Genomic DNA, 16,213 nt, shown 5'->3' on the forward strand with positions numbered 1-16,213 from the left:
TGTTGTCCGTAGCTATTAACCTGACTCACAGATTTACAAGTTCATTAGGTGGCTCTAATTGAACAGAAAATACTTACTTACTATCATATTCATAAAAGATACTTAGTCGTTATAGTAAAATTCAATAGCAAACATTAAAGTGACCAATAAGGACAGCCCAAAGTAAAGTAGGAAACTTAACGAGCGTCTATGTAAACGAGAAATATCGGGAACGGTTGTTTATGTGGCAATATAGCCTGGAGGAAAACACGAGGAATCTGAGTAGTTGCATAGCATAGATCTCATGTTATTTCGGTGATGGTGTCAAAACGACACTGCTCTAAAAATGTCTGTAACGAAAGCGGCTAGCTAAGGGGTGCGGGGCGAAAGTATGCGCGGGCGCTTAGGAGATCCGACAGAGGGGAGGGGCGGGGAGGAGGGCGCGCCCACGCACTGCCCGCCGCGTCTTGCCGCCCGCCTCGCACCAGTCAGCAGCTGTGGCTCGTGTTGGCTGAACCATCTGTAGGGCCATCCTCTTTTTTCTTACCGTAGGTGAGTTCTGGTGACGTTTGATATCTGTACTAACTGATCGCGACGGCAAAACGAAGTGCATTAATGGAAGTGAAGTGATCTATCAACGCCGTGGTGTAGTGGAGCGTGCGTGATGCATCGCTTCTGCAGTGTGTGACCCTGAGTCTTTCGTTGCTCGGGCTACCCGCGGTGCTTGTTTGCGGGAAACTGCGCTAAGCGTGATTGAAAAGAAAACTGCCTTTACTAAAACTAACTTCAAATTAAATTTTAAAAGTGTCTGAAGTATCTAAAATCTAAGTACCTATATAAATTTAATGTGGTTGCGTTACCTGCCTTAAAAATTTACGTCTAAAATAATCTTTAGCTTTAGTTGTCCCACGCGCCTACATTTTCTTAGTCTGTATTTTACGAATTGCAGACATAAACTAGCTTTTACACCGTAATTGTAGTTAATTATAAGTTTACGACACAATTAAACATACATAGCTAACGATATCTGATTACATTTTGAAATCCGTGAAACCGAAGTCGCGCGGCGTGCCACCAAATTTGGATTGGCGGGAATGCGAGCCAACCTATTTCCGTCGCCCGCGCCGGCGAGCCCCGACGACGCCCGAGCGCCGCCGAACTTGCCCGAGCTCGCCCGAGGCTAATAATGGAATTTTCTTTCAGCAACAGTTTATTCGGAAAATAGGCGACTTTGTGACGTAGACCAGAATAGTATCACGTGACCTAAATTCCGATCATTGTGGTATCCTGAAAGAGTAAATAATCACCTAATGTTCTACTTTTTTCATGGTGTTTCGAAATATTGCGAGTAAATTAAATTTTTAATCAACATTTTAAAGAGATCGTCGAAACTTTTCTGAAATGAAATTATTTTTATTAGTTTCAGTAATATTAGTGGATAATATCTGAATGATATTGTATTCTTCCAAACATTTGGTTGAAACGGAAAACTTTAATTTTCACGTATCAAATGACAGCTGTCTTCGCGTGGCACGTAGCCAAATATTAGGTTTCAATTAACAGCTTGATGTTTCGTTTATGATATTGCCAAATACGCATTTATATTGTAGCCAAATCAAGTCAACTGCTGAGTTAGGTATTAATTAATTGTCAATTATAAAAAAAAACACACTGAACTTATCGATGACATTTTGATTAAATGATAAAGTGCTATTACAATATTTACAGACACAAATGAAGCAAAAACCTAAAACTATAACACATTGGTGTAATATTAGCTGAATAATTTTTTTTGGGTGTGAAATTTGCGAAAACGATGTGCAATTTGTCATGCATTCATATTAATGTAATAAGATAAGATAAGGGTTTCATTATATCGCAAAAAAACTGATTGGTGAATTATGTTTTGACTTATCTCAATGTTGTATCGATATAGATTAGGTACATATCGCTTTACGTAACTGGTAATTAATTAAAAATTAAACCTAACGTCAACGTACCGCCGCGTTTAAACATTTTTTTCATTTGAAAGCCTTAATTAACAGTTCTTTTTACATTATTTCTATCTTTGTTACAGGACACCTAAACCAACACAAACAAAATGGCGGATGATGATGTAAGGTATGTCAGATGCAGGAAATGGAACCGGAATTTAATTTCCTCTACCTAGAGATTTTATATTGTCTTCTTAACTCAAAGGTGACGTTAGCACCAGTGAGTGCATTGAAAAAAAAGTAATTAGAAAGAAAAAATATACAGTTTACAAGGTATAGGTAGTGCCACCGGAGTTGAGGTCACCACACAGTCACCACTCTCGTGGCACTACCTTTAATATAAAATGAATCCGGAATTTTCAGCAATGATTTAACGTGATTGACTGAATACTCCTGTGCTTATATAGGTTGTACATCAGAAATATTATTCAAGTTGAAGATACGTTTCTGACGCTGTTACTTTTGATCATTGATCAATCAATGAATGAAAACATTGTTAACCTAAATAAAATAAAAAGCTTAATGACTTAAATAAATAAATAAATAAATAAATATCACGGGACAATTCACACCAATTGACCTAGTCCCAAAGTAAGCTTAGCAAAGCTTGTGTTATGGGTACTAAGCAACGGATAAATATAATTATATAGATAGATACATACTTAAATACATATTAAACACCCAAGACCCGAGAACAAACATTCGTATTTTTTATACAAATATCTGCCCCGACACGGGAATCGAACCCGGGACCTCAAGCTTCGTAGTCAGGTTCTCTAACCACTAGGCCATCTGGTCGTCTATATAGGTTAACTTGCCTAGCTGAAGTATTTTAGATAAATTTAATAGCATCTTTTACTTACATCCAATTAAAAAACAGCCAAGTGCGAGTCGAACTCGCGCACCGAGAGTTTCATATACATTTGTAAATATCTAGGAAGACACTGGTGTTCGTAAAGTCCACCTGCGCAAAATGTACGCAGCGTGGGGTCATTTTCGACGGTTACAGAACATACTGACCTATGTCTGTATTTTTTATGTCTTTCTATACAGACATACATAAAAATAAGGTTTTTAGACTTGTCTTATTTCTCATAGGTAGCTCTTAACCTCCATACCAAATTTCAAATTTCTAGGACAACGGGAAGTAGGTACCTCATACGTTTTTCAGTTACCTACATTAAGTTCAGCTTAATAACTCCATGTGTTCCAGTGAAAAAGTTTCTTGATAGGCAGATAGATAGATAGACAGATGGACAACAAAGTGAGTGTATTGATTGAGAAACTGATAAGGTTTTAATTTAATAAAACCGTATACATATTCATATTGAACAAGTGAGTGAAACTTATAAGAACTGATACGCGCTAAATTAACTACCTAGTGTTAATTTTGTGCTCGAAAATATAGGGTATAAGAACGTATCATTGATTTCTGATATGTACCTTACTAGTATTTAATGGAATTTAATACAATATTCTGGAATAAACATTATTGATTGCACTTAATCAATAATGTTTATTCCAGAATATTGTACGGAATTCCATGAAATATATCCCAACTCAGGGATTTAGTAGTGTTGCACAATAGCATTTTTTTAGCACTGGCCACAATTAAATTTGAATTATACAAAAAAACAAAATAATTTAATTCTGGCCAGTACTTTACAAGTTAATTAACACATTTCTTTTTTCTGTTTTCATTTTCCGTGGTTGTCGCCGTGTTGTGCTCCTATCGTCGTGATCCACTCTCTTCGAAACCTAAAGTATTGAATTCAAAATCCCCCCTCGAGACTCAGGTACTTATTGTTGTGATAACACAATAACACATTACATTATCTACACTACAGAAACTATTTAAACAACAATGAAATATTTAGTCTGAAAACAAAGTTTAAAAAAATATTAACTGAATTGGATTAAATAATAAACCATACTTGATGGTTTTGAAAATAAACGATGAAATCCGCAAATGATTTCTAAACGTTTATAATGATCTATATTTAAACCTGAATTTCTGTTACAGCATTTTACTATTTTATTTGTATTAGAAGGGTTGTAAGTCGGCATCAATGTTGTCAGATGACCATTTATAATTTTATTATATGTCGTAATAACAAACAATTTGTAAATCAATGCTAACGCACAGTGTTTAATCTAATAGCACATCACACATATATGTTTACATAATGTCATGAATCATTTGGAATAATAGATTAATTAAATAATGAAACAAATATATTACGTACTATTCTATACATACATTTAACTTTGAAGTATGGAGTCTGATTTTCGAAGCCATTAACTTATTTACAAAATGAAACAATTTATTTTTAAGATGATTTATATTAATGCAAAATTTAAGTTAACCTAAGGTTTTTTATTTATACTTATCGATCTCATGACATAATGTTTAATCACACTCTCACAATACTTGCAAAACCATATACGTCGCACTGAATGCACACTACCATACACTCACACAGCACCAGTGTTTTAAATTGCACCCACTATTATTACATAATATGTTCTTATCATTAAAATGGCTGATTTACATTTAAAATCTTTGTCTGTTCGCCGATTTCAGATTTTGCAAAAAATCATGTCTATTAACTAACGTGTGCTAACGTCTTTAAAACTAAATTTAAGATATTTTTTGTAAAATCTTGAAATACTAAAAATCTCAAATCGGCGTTTACTTTATGTTAATAGTGTGCTAGTAAATGTTATTATAATAATGTCTATGTCAAAAAATCTTTGTCATTTGTTATAAGTAATAACAAATGTGTTTATTTTTAGTGCCCCTGTCAACTTATTATAGACGTGAAATTAAAACTATTTCCAAACAGCAATTTATTTTTAAAGTCAACCCCAGAAAATATGTACATATTACATACATATTGTGTTATATAGTAAATCAGCCACTGACGAAAAGTCAGAAAGTTAAATAAAAGTACCCTTGTTATTGAATTAATTTATCTGTTTCTCCCTAAATGTCAGAACTAACTTTTCCTAAATATATTTACGATCGTGTTCTGAGAATTGTCTTTATTTTTCTTTCAGAAAAAGCGTCTCGAGGAGGTAATGTACATGAAGAAGACGACGTGATACAGTTTTTACCACCCACCTCCTACATTACACAAACAGTCCTACACACGCGATGTTAAGAGTTATTTTAACGTTTTATTACTTCCAGAAAAAGTTATTAGTCCCATGAAGTTATTTTTTGGTTAGGTACATCGAATTTTCAATAACAGTCGATAATTGAATAATTACATTCAATAACATTTTTCGTATTTGAATTTCAATATTTTCTTTGCAAATGCAAAAAAAAATCCCGTAAAAAAATTGCCGTATCCATAAGATACACAGATTATTAATTTGAAAATAGAATGGATAAACTTGATCTGCTCCTTCGCGAAGTGCGGTCAAGCTATGCGAAATAGCCGCGTTTGCATGGAATATTTCTAGTTATGCAGTTTATTTTCCCCTACTTCCGCTCGGAATACAAAATATAGAACGTAAACGCAAGTAAATCTAATACAGTATTATATATAATTAAAAACATTTAAAACACAACATACAAAAACATGGCATTCACCTTCACTCATTAAACAATCACACATATACAGACATTACACAATCGCACACATACACACTTAATCATAATTAATACACAATACCAAATTTTTTAATTTCCCGGTATGATTACCATGTCATTGACTTGTCCAGGCGAAGAAGGCCAAACAGGCCGAGATCGACCGCAAGCGCGCTGAGGTGCGCAAGCGCATGGAGGAGGCCTCCAAGGCCAAGAAGGCGAAGAAGGGTTTCATGACCCCCGAGAGGAAGAAGAAACTCAGGGTGAGTGCAAATCTTTACCTACAAGTCTACTGGTAATATTCGTGTTTATGTAATATCAACTATCAAACATACTGAATCTGAACTGAAACCACCGTGTGAGACAATTTCACAAAAAAAATAATTGTAAGATTGAAACTTAGTAAGGAAAAACATTCCTCTATGGTGCCATCTCTGAGTTAAGTACTATTGAGTTTCCTGTCAGACGAGTATCATTGCATTAATCATTTACGAGTACGACATTGCCAGATGATATTTCTCCACGATTTACATGACTACTTATAGCTGTCCTTCTCATAACAGTTGCTGCTGCGTAAGAAAGCCGCTGAGGAGTTGAAGAAGGAACAGGAGCGTAAAGCTGCCGAGAGGAGGCGTATCATTGAGGAGAGGTGTGGTAAACCCAAGAACATTGAAGATGCAAACGAAGGTAAATATTTCTCCGCTTTGACCCACTCTCTAATTTTATTATACTCTCTCAATTCCCAAGAGCTAAGAATTAACGCTCATGAACACTTCTTGAATAGAAAATAAGCATTCAAAACTTTATCTATTTTATCTCCGACATCACATCGCCGAGCCACTGTGTTGTGTACCCTTTCATTAGTTACTCATGTGCATATATGTATATGTGTCACGTTATAGATGAACTTAGGAGCATTTGCACTGCCCACTACGATCGCATCAATCGCCTTGAAAATGAAAAGTACGACCTGGAATACGTCGTTAAAAGGAAAGATCACGAGGTAGTGAGACGAGCCAACTGGGGCAGTTCTCTCTTGACAAACTGACAAACTCACATCTCTTCACTTTAATATGTAACGTTATGCAATGCCGATGAGGCGTGTTGTCTCTTCGTCTGGTTAACAGATTAAACACTATCAGCTGAGCGGTCACCGGGTACAATGCACTTCGGCCGACCCATCTATTTCTAACGCGTGTCTCTTTTTTCCAAGCTCCATGTGAATTATTTGAATGTTGTGCGTATACTTGATACTTTCTGTTTTTCCGTAATTTTCAATAAAACATGTTTCCTTTTCGAGCCTCACATCCTATTTAACCGATGTCGCGTTGTTAGTGTAAGCACTGTCGGTAGCGCAGCGTCGCAGTCGTAGCTAACGGCCGAACTCTTGGTAATCCTTAAGTTGGTTTTATAGCGGCTCTTACGAGCATCATTACCGGTTACCATCAGCGTATCACCAAGATCGAGGAGGAGAAGTACGATGCCGAGATCGAAGTAGCGCGCAAACAGCTAGAGGTCTGACCTGGTTTGGGCTCCACGCAGTACATAATAAGCAATTAATTTTGAGTAGCTCATGCCGATAATGTGACTAGTATAATCAACCTGTTTGTTTTCGCAGTCCACTCATATAATTTTCACTTTCGGAGCTGAAAGTTAAAAATACCTACATCCCTAACAGTGTGGATAACAAGTATAAGTTCTAAGCGCTAAAATAACATTGAGCCGTTGCAGCCGTCGGAGCTGTCCACGTAGCGAACATGTAGAAATCGTCGCGCTTGTCCGTGCGCGAATCATGTAGCTTCGCTTTCGCTTACCTCCCGTCGGCAGCGGTCCCAGCGTCGCGTCCCACACTACACAACGACTAATATAATGTTTACTTACCTGAAAATGTGATTGTATTTTTCTTTAGCGGAACTGCAGACGATATGTCAAATGTACTGGCACAGAATATACAACCTTGAGGGGGATAAATATGAACTAGAACGAGCGATCGAAATTAGGAAAATGGAGGTAAAACTGCATATTAGGATTGGGAATGCATTATGATATGAGTTGATACTGATTTAGTTGTTACGACATGACATGATAGTTGTACGGCTCGACGCACACATGCACACGTCGCTCCACGTCGACAGACGCTGGTCACTCACAGCGATGCCCATGCTCATTCTGCTGGCTCAATAATCTGTCTTTCCTTTTTCTTTAGCAATGCTCAAGAGAATAATACAGGAGTATTATGACCGCATGTATGTGTGTGAGGGCCAGAAGTGGGATTTGGAACATGAAGTCAGGAAAAGAGATTTTGAGGTATTGACCAATACTTTATAACCATTGTGAATATCACAGTCATCGAATATGTAACAAACGTGCGCGTGTGACAATTCGTGTACATTGTTAACGCTTTGTAAGTTTTCGGTTGTTTGTTGTTGAGTTGTAAATAATCGAAGAGTTCGAGTCCCGGGTCGGTAGTGCTGTATAGAGCACATGTGTGCGACGGTAGAAGGTTCGGCGCGGACGCAGCCCGGCCACGGTAAGGCGTGCGGTGCAAAATCGATCTCTGGCGCGTCATCCGACATGGAGCTTACACCGCTAACTACACTAACGACGTAACCGCTCGCTCCGGCGCGACGTAACAGCTACCACACACTCACTCAGCCACGCGGCCCCGCCGCTGCATGCCGCCTAACACCCATCTCGCTCATCACGCTTCACCTCTCATCTGTCGTGTTCACGCCGGCGCGCCATCTTCCGAACGTACAGGCGGATGTATTAGACAGTTGACTCTTTGTACTGTCTTAGGGTAAGCTCTCCACTGGCTTCCCGCTACCTGCTAAGGCTTGCCTGTTGCATGAAATAATTTAATATATCTTAACAACCGAGCATCCAAATCCTCATTAATAAATCCCTGAATTAAATAGTATGGCACTATAATAATATCTTAAACCGTGTGACAGCTAAAGTAACAACCAGGCGCCACCGCAGCCGCCGCCAGTATAACGCTTCTTTGTGATGCCAACTTAGTGGCCTTACTGAATTTTCTCTTTTTTGATGATAACACATAGAGTTGACGTTGAAATCAAATTGGAACGCTGGACTGGTTCCTCTATTGGCACACGCAAGTGCATAGTGTAAGTGAAACTTCTTGTTCCAAATCTCCAACTTTTCATGTATGTGCCGTCATTTCCGCGCGAAATGTTTTTGCGTGTTCGGTTGCTGAGATAATGCCCCATAAACCTTTTGCCATACCCTTTGTTACTATTTAGACATGGATTGTGTTTAAATCGAAAGTGCCATGCTCTGGTCGATGTTGCCCTTCCTTCCCTGAGTAGTCGAGCGCCGCGAGTGCCCGCTCGCGTACACACTCGTGGGTCGCGGAGTGGTGTATACTATGCTCACTTGCGAGTCCAGAGAAACACATTACATATCTGAACTACCTATCCACATTCGCAAGTCAGAATCGATTTTGCACCGTCACTCCATAACACACAGCTCGTTTGCGACGTCGTACTCACACATGAATGTCGATGTTTAGTGATTGGTGTAGAGGAACGTATATTTTCGGTTCGGTAGAAAAACTGTATACAGCGCTCAATATGCTACCACTTCGATCAGGACGCAGGTACTCGTCGCCGATCGCTGACACTTGTACAGTCGTACACTTATAAACGTAGATCTGATCACAGCGTCGAAGGAGTATGATATTGTAGGCGCTGTTGCACATGTAAAATAATGCACTTGTTATGTATACGAGATGTGGAGACAGGAGCTGTTGGTGACCAGCTACCGATGACGAGGCACGATAAGTAGACTTACTGCACGAAATGTGGAATTATGTATTTGGTATACCGTAGGCACAAGAGCACAGGCTAAAGATATAAATAAAGAAGGCAATAGTGTAATAGGATATGGGACTGACCTATACCGATTTCTTACTTACAGACTCAAACTGTATACAGCTCGCAAATAACACTGCCTAATCTGCGCTCAGCTATATCTTGTTCTGTGCTTTCTTGTATTAATAGACCGAGCGTAACGGCCGGCTTCACGTGTGATCTCTTTACCGAGTTGATTAGAGCTTTACTTTCTGTTTTCTTCGTGATTTTATTGCATGTTTCTGTATTCGTGTACAACTTACTTATTCAACAACACGTTTACATTTTACAAGTTTGAAGAATTTAATAATTAAATTATAAAGTAATGATTTGTTATCATGTAGTGCCCAGCTAGTGCAATAGTAATAAGGATGGCAAACTTGTAGAATGTCATCACATCATGCATGAATTTAGCTGTCCTTTCTTATATTGTGAATATCTTCTGTGTCAGTAGGTACTTTACTTCTGTAATTAACATCATTTTCTTGAAAATACTATCATTATGAAAACTCTGTTTTACAGTAATATTTCGTCTGGACGTGTATCTATATCATTCAAAAGTATCAAAATTTAAACACTGAACATAAAGAATCGATTAAAAACCACAGATATAGTTTTTTCTTCTTTCTCGCAGACTTTTTTTAACATTTTATGTACATTTCTCTTCAAATCCGTTAATTTAATTTTTTTTGCCAGATTTCCGACCTGAACAACCAAGTCAATGACCTCAGAGGCAAATTGTGAGTATTCCACCAACCTCCTTCTAATTATATTTTTACTTGAGTTACTTTCTTGTTTATTTACAGGTTTGCATACACTATGCTTATACTATACTATCCCTTAGAATAGCCAAGAGTTTACGCATAAAAGATCTTGACATAAAAAATCAAAACTTTGAACATAGAATAATGTGTTAAACGTTTTGAACATAAGCTATTTCAATTTAAAGTAATTTATATACTCTTTCAGTATCTGGGATCGTAAATCTGGCTAAAAAGTAATACAATAATAAGCTACAACTAGTGTTCTAAAAATTTAAATTTAAAATTGCAAATACTGGCCAAAAAGAAATCCACAGATAGCTCTATAGCCCGCCACATGTTGCGATGTTAGTAACAGTGGCTGTGACTGTGAATACGATCCGTTGTAATGATCGCGCGAGTGTCAGGAACTCAGGAGCTCTTGTCTGCACTCCGCGCCCTTTGTTATACTTGTAGCTACGCAGGCTTTGCAGCTTGGAGTGTAAATAATGTACGTCTGATCGTTTATGTATTTGATTCTTTAACAAGTAACTAAGATAAATTAATAAAAAACACGAGCATAGTTCTTTTGGATTTTGCCCATTAAGCGGATTAATTAGAGTCCCAAAGTTATACAAAATTGGCATTAGCTTAGATTTTTTTTGTTCTGTTGTAACCGAGGAATTGATAGGAGTCATAAAATTTAAAACTAAGTGGGAAAGTTTGCGAGGATGTTTGTTACTCAATCATACAGTAACGAGTGAATCAATTTTGATTAAATTTGGTACAGACATTGTTTAAATCTAGGCGAAGGACATAGAATATTTAATTTTTGATCCATTGCAGGATAATTTTATAGTTGCCATGGGATAGCGATCAACGGATTATTCGCAGACGCAAAGTCGCGGCCAACGGCTAGTAATATACTTACGTACTCTAACAAAATATCTAAGCATTTAAACCTGTGTTACCAACTCTTCCTTGGTCAATCGCTCTTTGTACTCGTAATGTTACCGATCATTTTTGTCCTTTAGCGTCAAACCTACGCTCAAGAAGGTGTCCAAATACGAGAACAAATTCGCCAAGCTCCAGAAGAAGGCTGCCGAGTTCAACTTCCGTAACCAGTTGAAGGTCGTCAAAAAGAAGGAGTTCACCCTTGAAGAGGAAGACAAAGAGGTATGTTGCGCGTTCTTTATACAGCCCGCGGATCTAAGGCAATGGACGTCGATGTAATTATTAGGAATTTCAAACAAGAAAAACTATTATGAGAACTCAACTGCTCGGAAGTATGAACTTAGTCAAACGCGTAGTCATAGTGAATCAAGTTTTTTTTAAAATGTGAATATAAGGTCCATGTAAATGTTTTGTGCTTCTGATTTGTTCATACAAGGGAGATTTGGTTAATCTCAGTTAATAAACGCTGCCTAGTTGGAGAGTCCAAATTGGCAGCCTGCCAAAGGTTGATAAATAAAGCCAGGTCAACGATCTAAACTCATGTTTCAATATCATGTACGACTATTGCAGATGATTGTCAGTGGTACAGTCACCAGCATTAATATCTGCCACAGCGAAGCGTGCAAAAATATCTGATACGTCCTTCCGGCCCTAGAAATAGAGTCGTATCAGATATTTATGCACGCTGGTTGTGACAAATATTGGTGCTGGTGACTGTACCTAGTATCTCAACAAGATGCTATCTAGGAGTTCAAACCTAGTAAATTAAGAAGTATTAATGCTAGTAATTTTATTAAGATCCAGAGCAGCAAATGCTGCTAATGAAAAAGATAGGTTAACTAAGAGTTTTCTATATCCTATGTAAGTTCACAATACAATATACACAATAACAATACAGCAAATAATGTAAAATAATGTATGCTTCTAAAGAAAAAAAAAGGTAGATATTCAAATGCCAAGGGCTAAGTCTAGGAAATTGTACAATTATGTACAATAATGTATGCTTCCCAAGAAAAAAATAGGTAGATATTCAAATGCCAAGGGCTAAGTCTACGAAGTTGGGATGATTCAATTCAATAAATGAAAGTCCCGCTTGAAAGAAAGTGTCTTGTGTGTTGGTTTCTCAAGTCGGTAGAATATTTTAGAATTTGTTAAGTCTACCCAGTTACTTACATTATATTCTTCAAGGTAAAATTCCCCTAACTCACCACTTGTTTAATATATTTTTCTATACCTATAACAATTACCTTTCACAATCATTTTTTTCAAGCAATATGCATCATAATAGATTTACACACAACATTACAACTTCCTCATTGCACTATGCTCTTACGTAGAATTACATAAATACTTTGATCCATAGAAATAATTGATAACATTATCTACTAGAAATAAACTATTCTGTACTAATATTCTACAGGCTAAGAAAGCGGAGAAAGCTGATTGGGCTATCGGCAAGAAGTAGACATGCTGTAACAACATCACTTTTACAAACTAAACCCATCTACATAACATCTGCAACCTTTAGATGGATACTATTTATTACGACTTAATATAAGAATAAATTTTATTAATTTATTATTTCAAATAGAAAATTATTTATAAATCCTTTTCAATCCAAACATAACAAAGGTGAGAAAATTTGGATGAATTCGATGTAAATCAAATGCTTACGCTAAAATTTTTTGTAAAAAAAAAGACATTGAATAAACAAGCGTGTCCCCGCTTTGCTGTTGTTTACATTATGAAAATTTTATATTATAGAAAGCCACATTTTACATCGTGCTAATTTTCTTTACTTTAGCTTTCGTAACTAACACTGTACACGGTTCTCGTTATAAATTTAATTTAAGGGAATTTCTACGGACAGAATTTTAGAGTCGTCTCGGGTACCGACTGCATAACGGACAGATTCCAGTCAGTTACAAAATTAATCTAATAACATAGTACAGAGCTACGAATACATACTGAATAGCACAGTCGAGTTGACACACGAACGCAATACTACCTATGATTAAATTACGTTTAGCCATGTGTATAACGTTACCATGTTTCACAGGGTGGCAGTGGAGGCAAGGTAAATACGTAAAGAGAACACCAGCACCACGATGTAGACACGTTTTATTGAGCATACGATACACGTGGCACGCTGTAGATATTTTTATCGCGGCTTTAAGGATGATCTATAGCATTCGCAGAATGGCAGCTGGCTGCAATATTAGTTTCTCGCGTAGGCACACGAACTTTGCCGATATTAAAACTACTTGAATGACACGAATCTATCTCTTGCACTTTACTATCTTGCTTCATCTTTCTGCGAGGCGGTAGTGACGAGACGAATAGAGTGGTAGTTTTATTTCGAAACTGCTTTTTGAGTGCTATCTGTACGAACGCCGAATAGGGCGTCTATGTTTCTCGAAATCACTTAATATTTAGCGAGCGCTTCACGTCATGCTTTATTCTTTTAGAAGGGTTTTTAGATAATGGCACTGTATATGTAAAAGCTTCAACGTGTGTAATATGCTTTAAGGTTATAAGATGATGATTGGATTAGTTTTTTTTTCATAAGCATTATGTTTCTAGACATGACAGCGTTCAAGGGAGCAAACGGTAGATACTAGACACAAACGTTACGAGTACATGAGTTTTGTTACATAACGCGTTGTTCAATTTTTCACGTTGTTTATACCTCAGTTTTTACCTTTTCCCGTATAGCAGTCAAAGGATATGAACTAAGTTACAAGGCGGAAAATTGATCGAGAACTCTTAGCACCTTCGATGTGTCCTTTCTACGGGAGTGATAACTATCACCTAGACAGAGGAGTACCTACTGAGACTTGACTGATCGGGCCATTTGTTTCCTTGACGTATCGTACTGTGCTGTTAGTCTGTTATTCGCATTTATGTAAATACCTACATACAATACATGTGTACTGAAATGTCAAAAATGGAACTGTATCGATTAAAGACCTGATTCATTGAATTAGTTAAGTATCTTGATTTTGGTGATTAATTAATACGTGCAACGGCCAGTCATGCTCGCAAAAAAAGATTGAAAGAACACGTCTTTGCGCTTTTTAGTCCCATTTTTGTTATTTGATATGTGTGGATATTGTGAAAATTTCAATCGATTAGTTTTTATGTACAGGCTTCGAATGTTTGAGAGTGCAGTGGAATGTAGCGCACACGAGCACTTTTTGATCAACTGATTACAGTGTAGCGCTATCAGCATGTTAGTTTTCTTGTTACATTCTAATGCGTTTCTTTTGTTTTTACAGAAAAAACCAGACTGGTCCAAGGGCAAGCCCGGAGATCAGAAGGTAAAAGAGGAAGAGGTTGAGGCATGAAGTGTTAATCCACCTACCAAAAACTTTATGTGACCTATGTCGTATTCCAGCCGACCTTATTGCCATAACTGTCTCAAAATCAATGTGATTCACCCACCCTATTGTAAGGCTAGTCCGACCTACGGGGACATTCCACCTTCCCAGTTCAGCCGATGGCAATAGTTTTCCCATTATTTTATGTATTGTCTATAAATCAACCATGTCTACCATTTCAAACATGTCAAAGTAATTTTTATAATTATTTATTTATTAAAATAATGTTTTTATAAGATATTGATACGTTTAATAAAAATTAATATTCTGTATTATATCATGTGTTGTCTACGTGTTTTGTTGTCCATTTCCGTAGCCCTATTCTCCCATACCCGCATAATCCTTTATGAAGTAGATTTTAGATTGAGATGAAGTGAGTTTTTGCTACCTATAAATGTAGTGTTTGTCTACCGATTGAAATCATTTCGGAAATCCTTTACTAATAAATGTTTAGCCCTAGTTTTTACTTATGTTTAAAGTTTTATTGAATTGATGTTTATTATCAACGTTTTAGAATAAAATTAACAAATTTTAATCACATTAAATGTCTAAAGTTTAGACTCTATAACTAAACTAGATAAATAATACTTAGATAGATAAATAATAATTTAAAGCTACTTTACTAAGTTTGTAATTTACCATGGAATATACTACTTAGATATTTTATAAACTGCTAAATTATGAATATATAAAAGGAAGCAATTTGAATGCAATCGTTACGTCGATTTGTTGACGACTAAAAAAAATGAAGCATTGTGCATGTATGTTTTTATTTTTATTGTAGATCAATATAAAATTCAACTTTATTCATTATATCTTAAATGATAAGTGATAAATTATCCGTTAAATAATCAACAGCAATAATTGGATAACAAGTCGCCAGGGAACTCAATTGGTCTATTTTATTTACTGGTTAATATTTTTTTTAATATTACATGCCTACGCTTAAAAATGACTATGCATCTCATTATCGTGCGAAAGAGCGTGTTTATTGTTTCTCGCAAAGAAAACAGACGTGTTTATAGCAATAGCGAACTTATTTCAAGAAAATCAAAACAGGGTTAAACATTTTGTTAATAGAGGATTTACGGTTTATAGTTACTCTGAATAATAATTATAATAATAATAATACCTAATCCATTTATTTTAAGTCACTGTGCGACTCATGAATATTTGCGTTAGTAATAAAGTTAGAAGCCAAATGTTAACATATTGTATGTGTACATGCGTGTAAACATTATACCTAATATTTACCTAGTGCTATAAGTAAATATTGTAGAGAAAAACCAATCCCTAACCAACCAATTACCTACCAACCAACCACCTACCTACCGACCAATCAACCAACTTAGAAATGTTTAAAAACTCCAATTCAATTCAATATCTCAAAAACGGCTGAACCAATTTTAATGAAACATGGCCAAAAACCGCCGCAAGGAAAATCTTTAATCCGTTTGAGAGCTACGATGCCACAGACAGACATTGGCGTCAAACTTAGAACACCATTCTTTTTGCATCGGAGGTTAAATAATGAAATGAAAACGTAATGGGGCGTTTTCAGAAAAAGTTGTTGAAATGACTTTTTTTATTTGCTTGATATTTCATTTTCGTACTCAGAATCAAGGGCACTTTCGTTTGTAATAGGAGAAAAAAGTTTCAATTTCATCCAAATCTAAAAATGAAAGTAATTTTAACAACT

The 16,213-nt window shown here is 36.4% G+C and overlaps 1 protein-coding gene across 21 annotated transcripts; it reads left to right on the plus strand.

Moving 5' to 3' along the window:
* The first annotated feature begins 415 nt into the window (after window positions 1–415).
* wupA (troponin wings up A) lies at window positions 416–14,789 on the plus strand. 21 transcript variants are annotated; one of them, XM_074110922.1, is made up of 10 exons: window positions 416–531; window positions 2,057–2,095; window positions 5,034–5,051; window positions 5,703–5,831; window positions 6,132–6,255; window positions 6,471–6,571; window positions 10,137–10,180; window positions 11,215–11,356; window positions 13,194–13,211; window positions 14,413–14,789. In XM_074110922.1, the coding sequence occupies exons 2-10, from the start codon at window positions 2,081–2,083 to the stop codon at window positions 14,479–14,481; spliced, it is 660 nt and encodes a 219-aa protein (XP_073967023.1). In that variant the 5' UTR covers window positions 416–531; window positions 2,057–2,080; the 3' UTR covers window positions 14,482–14,789. The 21 variants fall into 21 exon arrangements, with proteins under 21 accessions (XP_073967023.1, XP_073967029.1, XP_073967041.1 ...); XM_074110928.1 differs by lacking the exon at window positions 6,471–6,571 and adding an exon at window positions 6,983–7,083; XM_074110940.1 differs by lacking the exon at window positions 6,471–6,571 and adding an exon at window positions 7,478–7,578.
* Window positions 14,790–16,213: the final 1,424 nt, after the last annotated feature.

The sequence above is a fragment of the Choristoneura fumiferana genome, chromosome 2, assembly GCF_025370935.1.
Source record: "Choristoneura fumiferana chromosome 2, NRCan_CFum_1, whole genome shotgun sequence".
NCBI lineage: Eukaryota > Metazoa > Arthropoda > Insecta > Lepidoptera > Tortricidae > Choristoneura > Choristoneura fumiferana.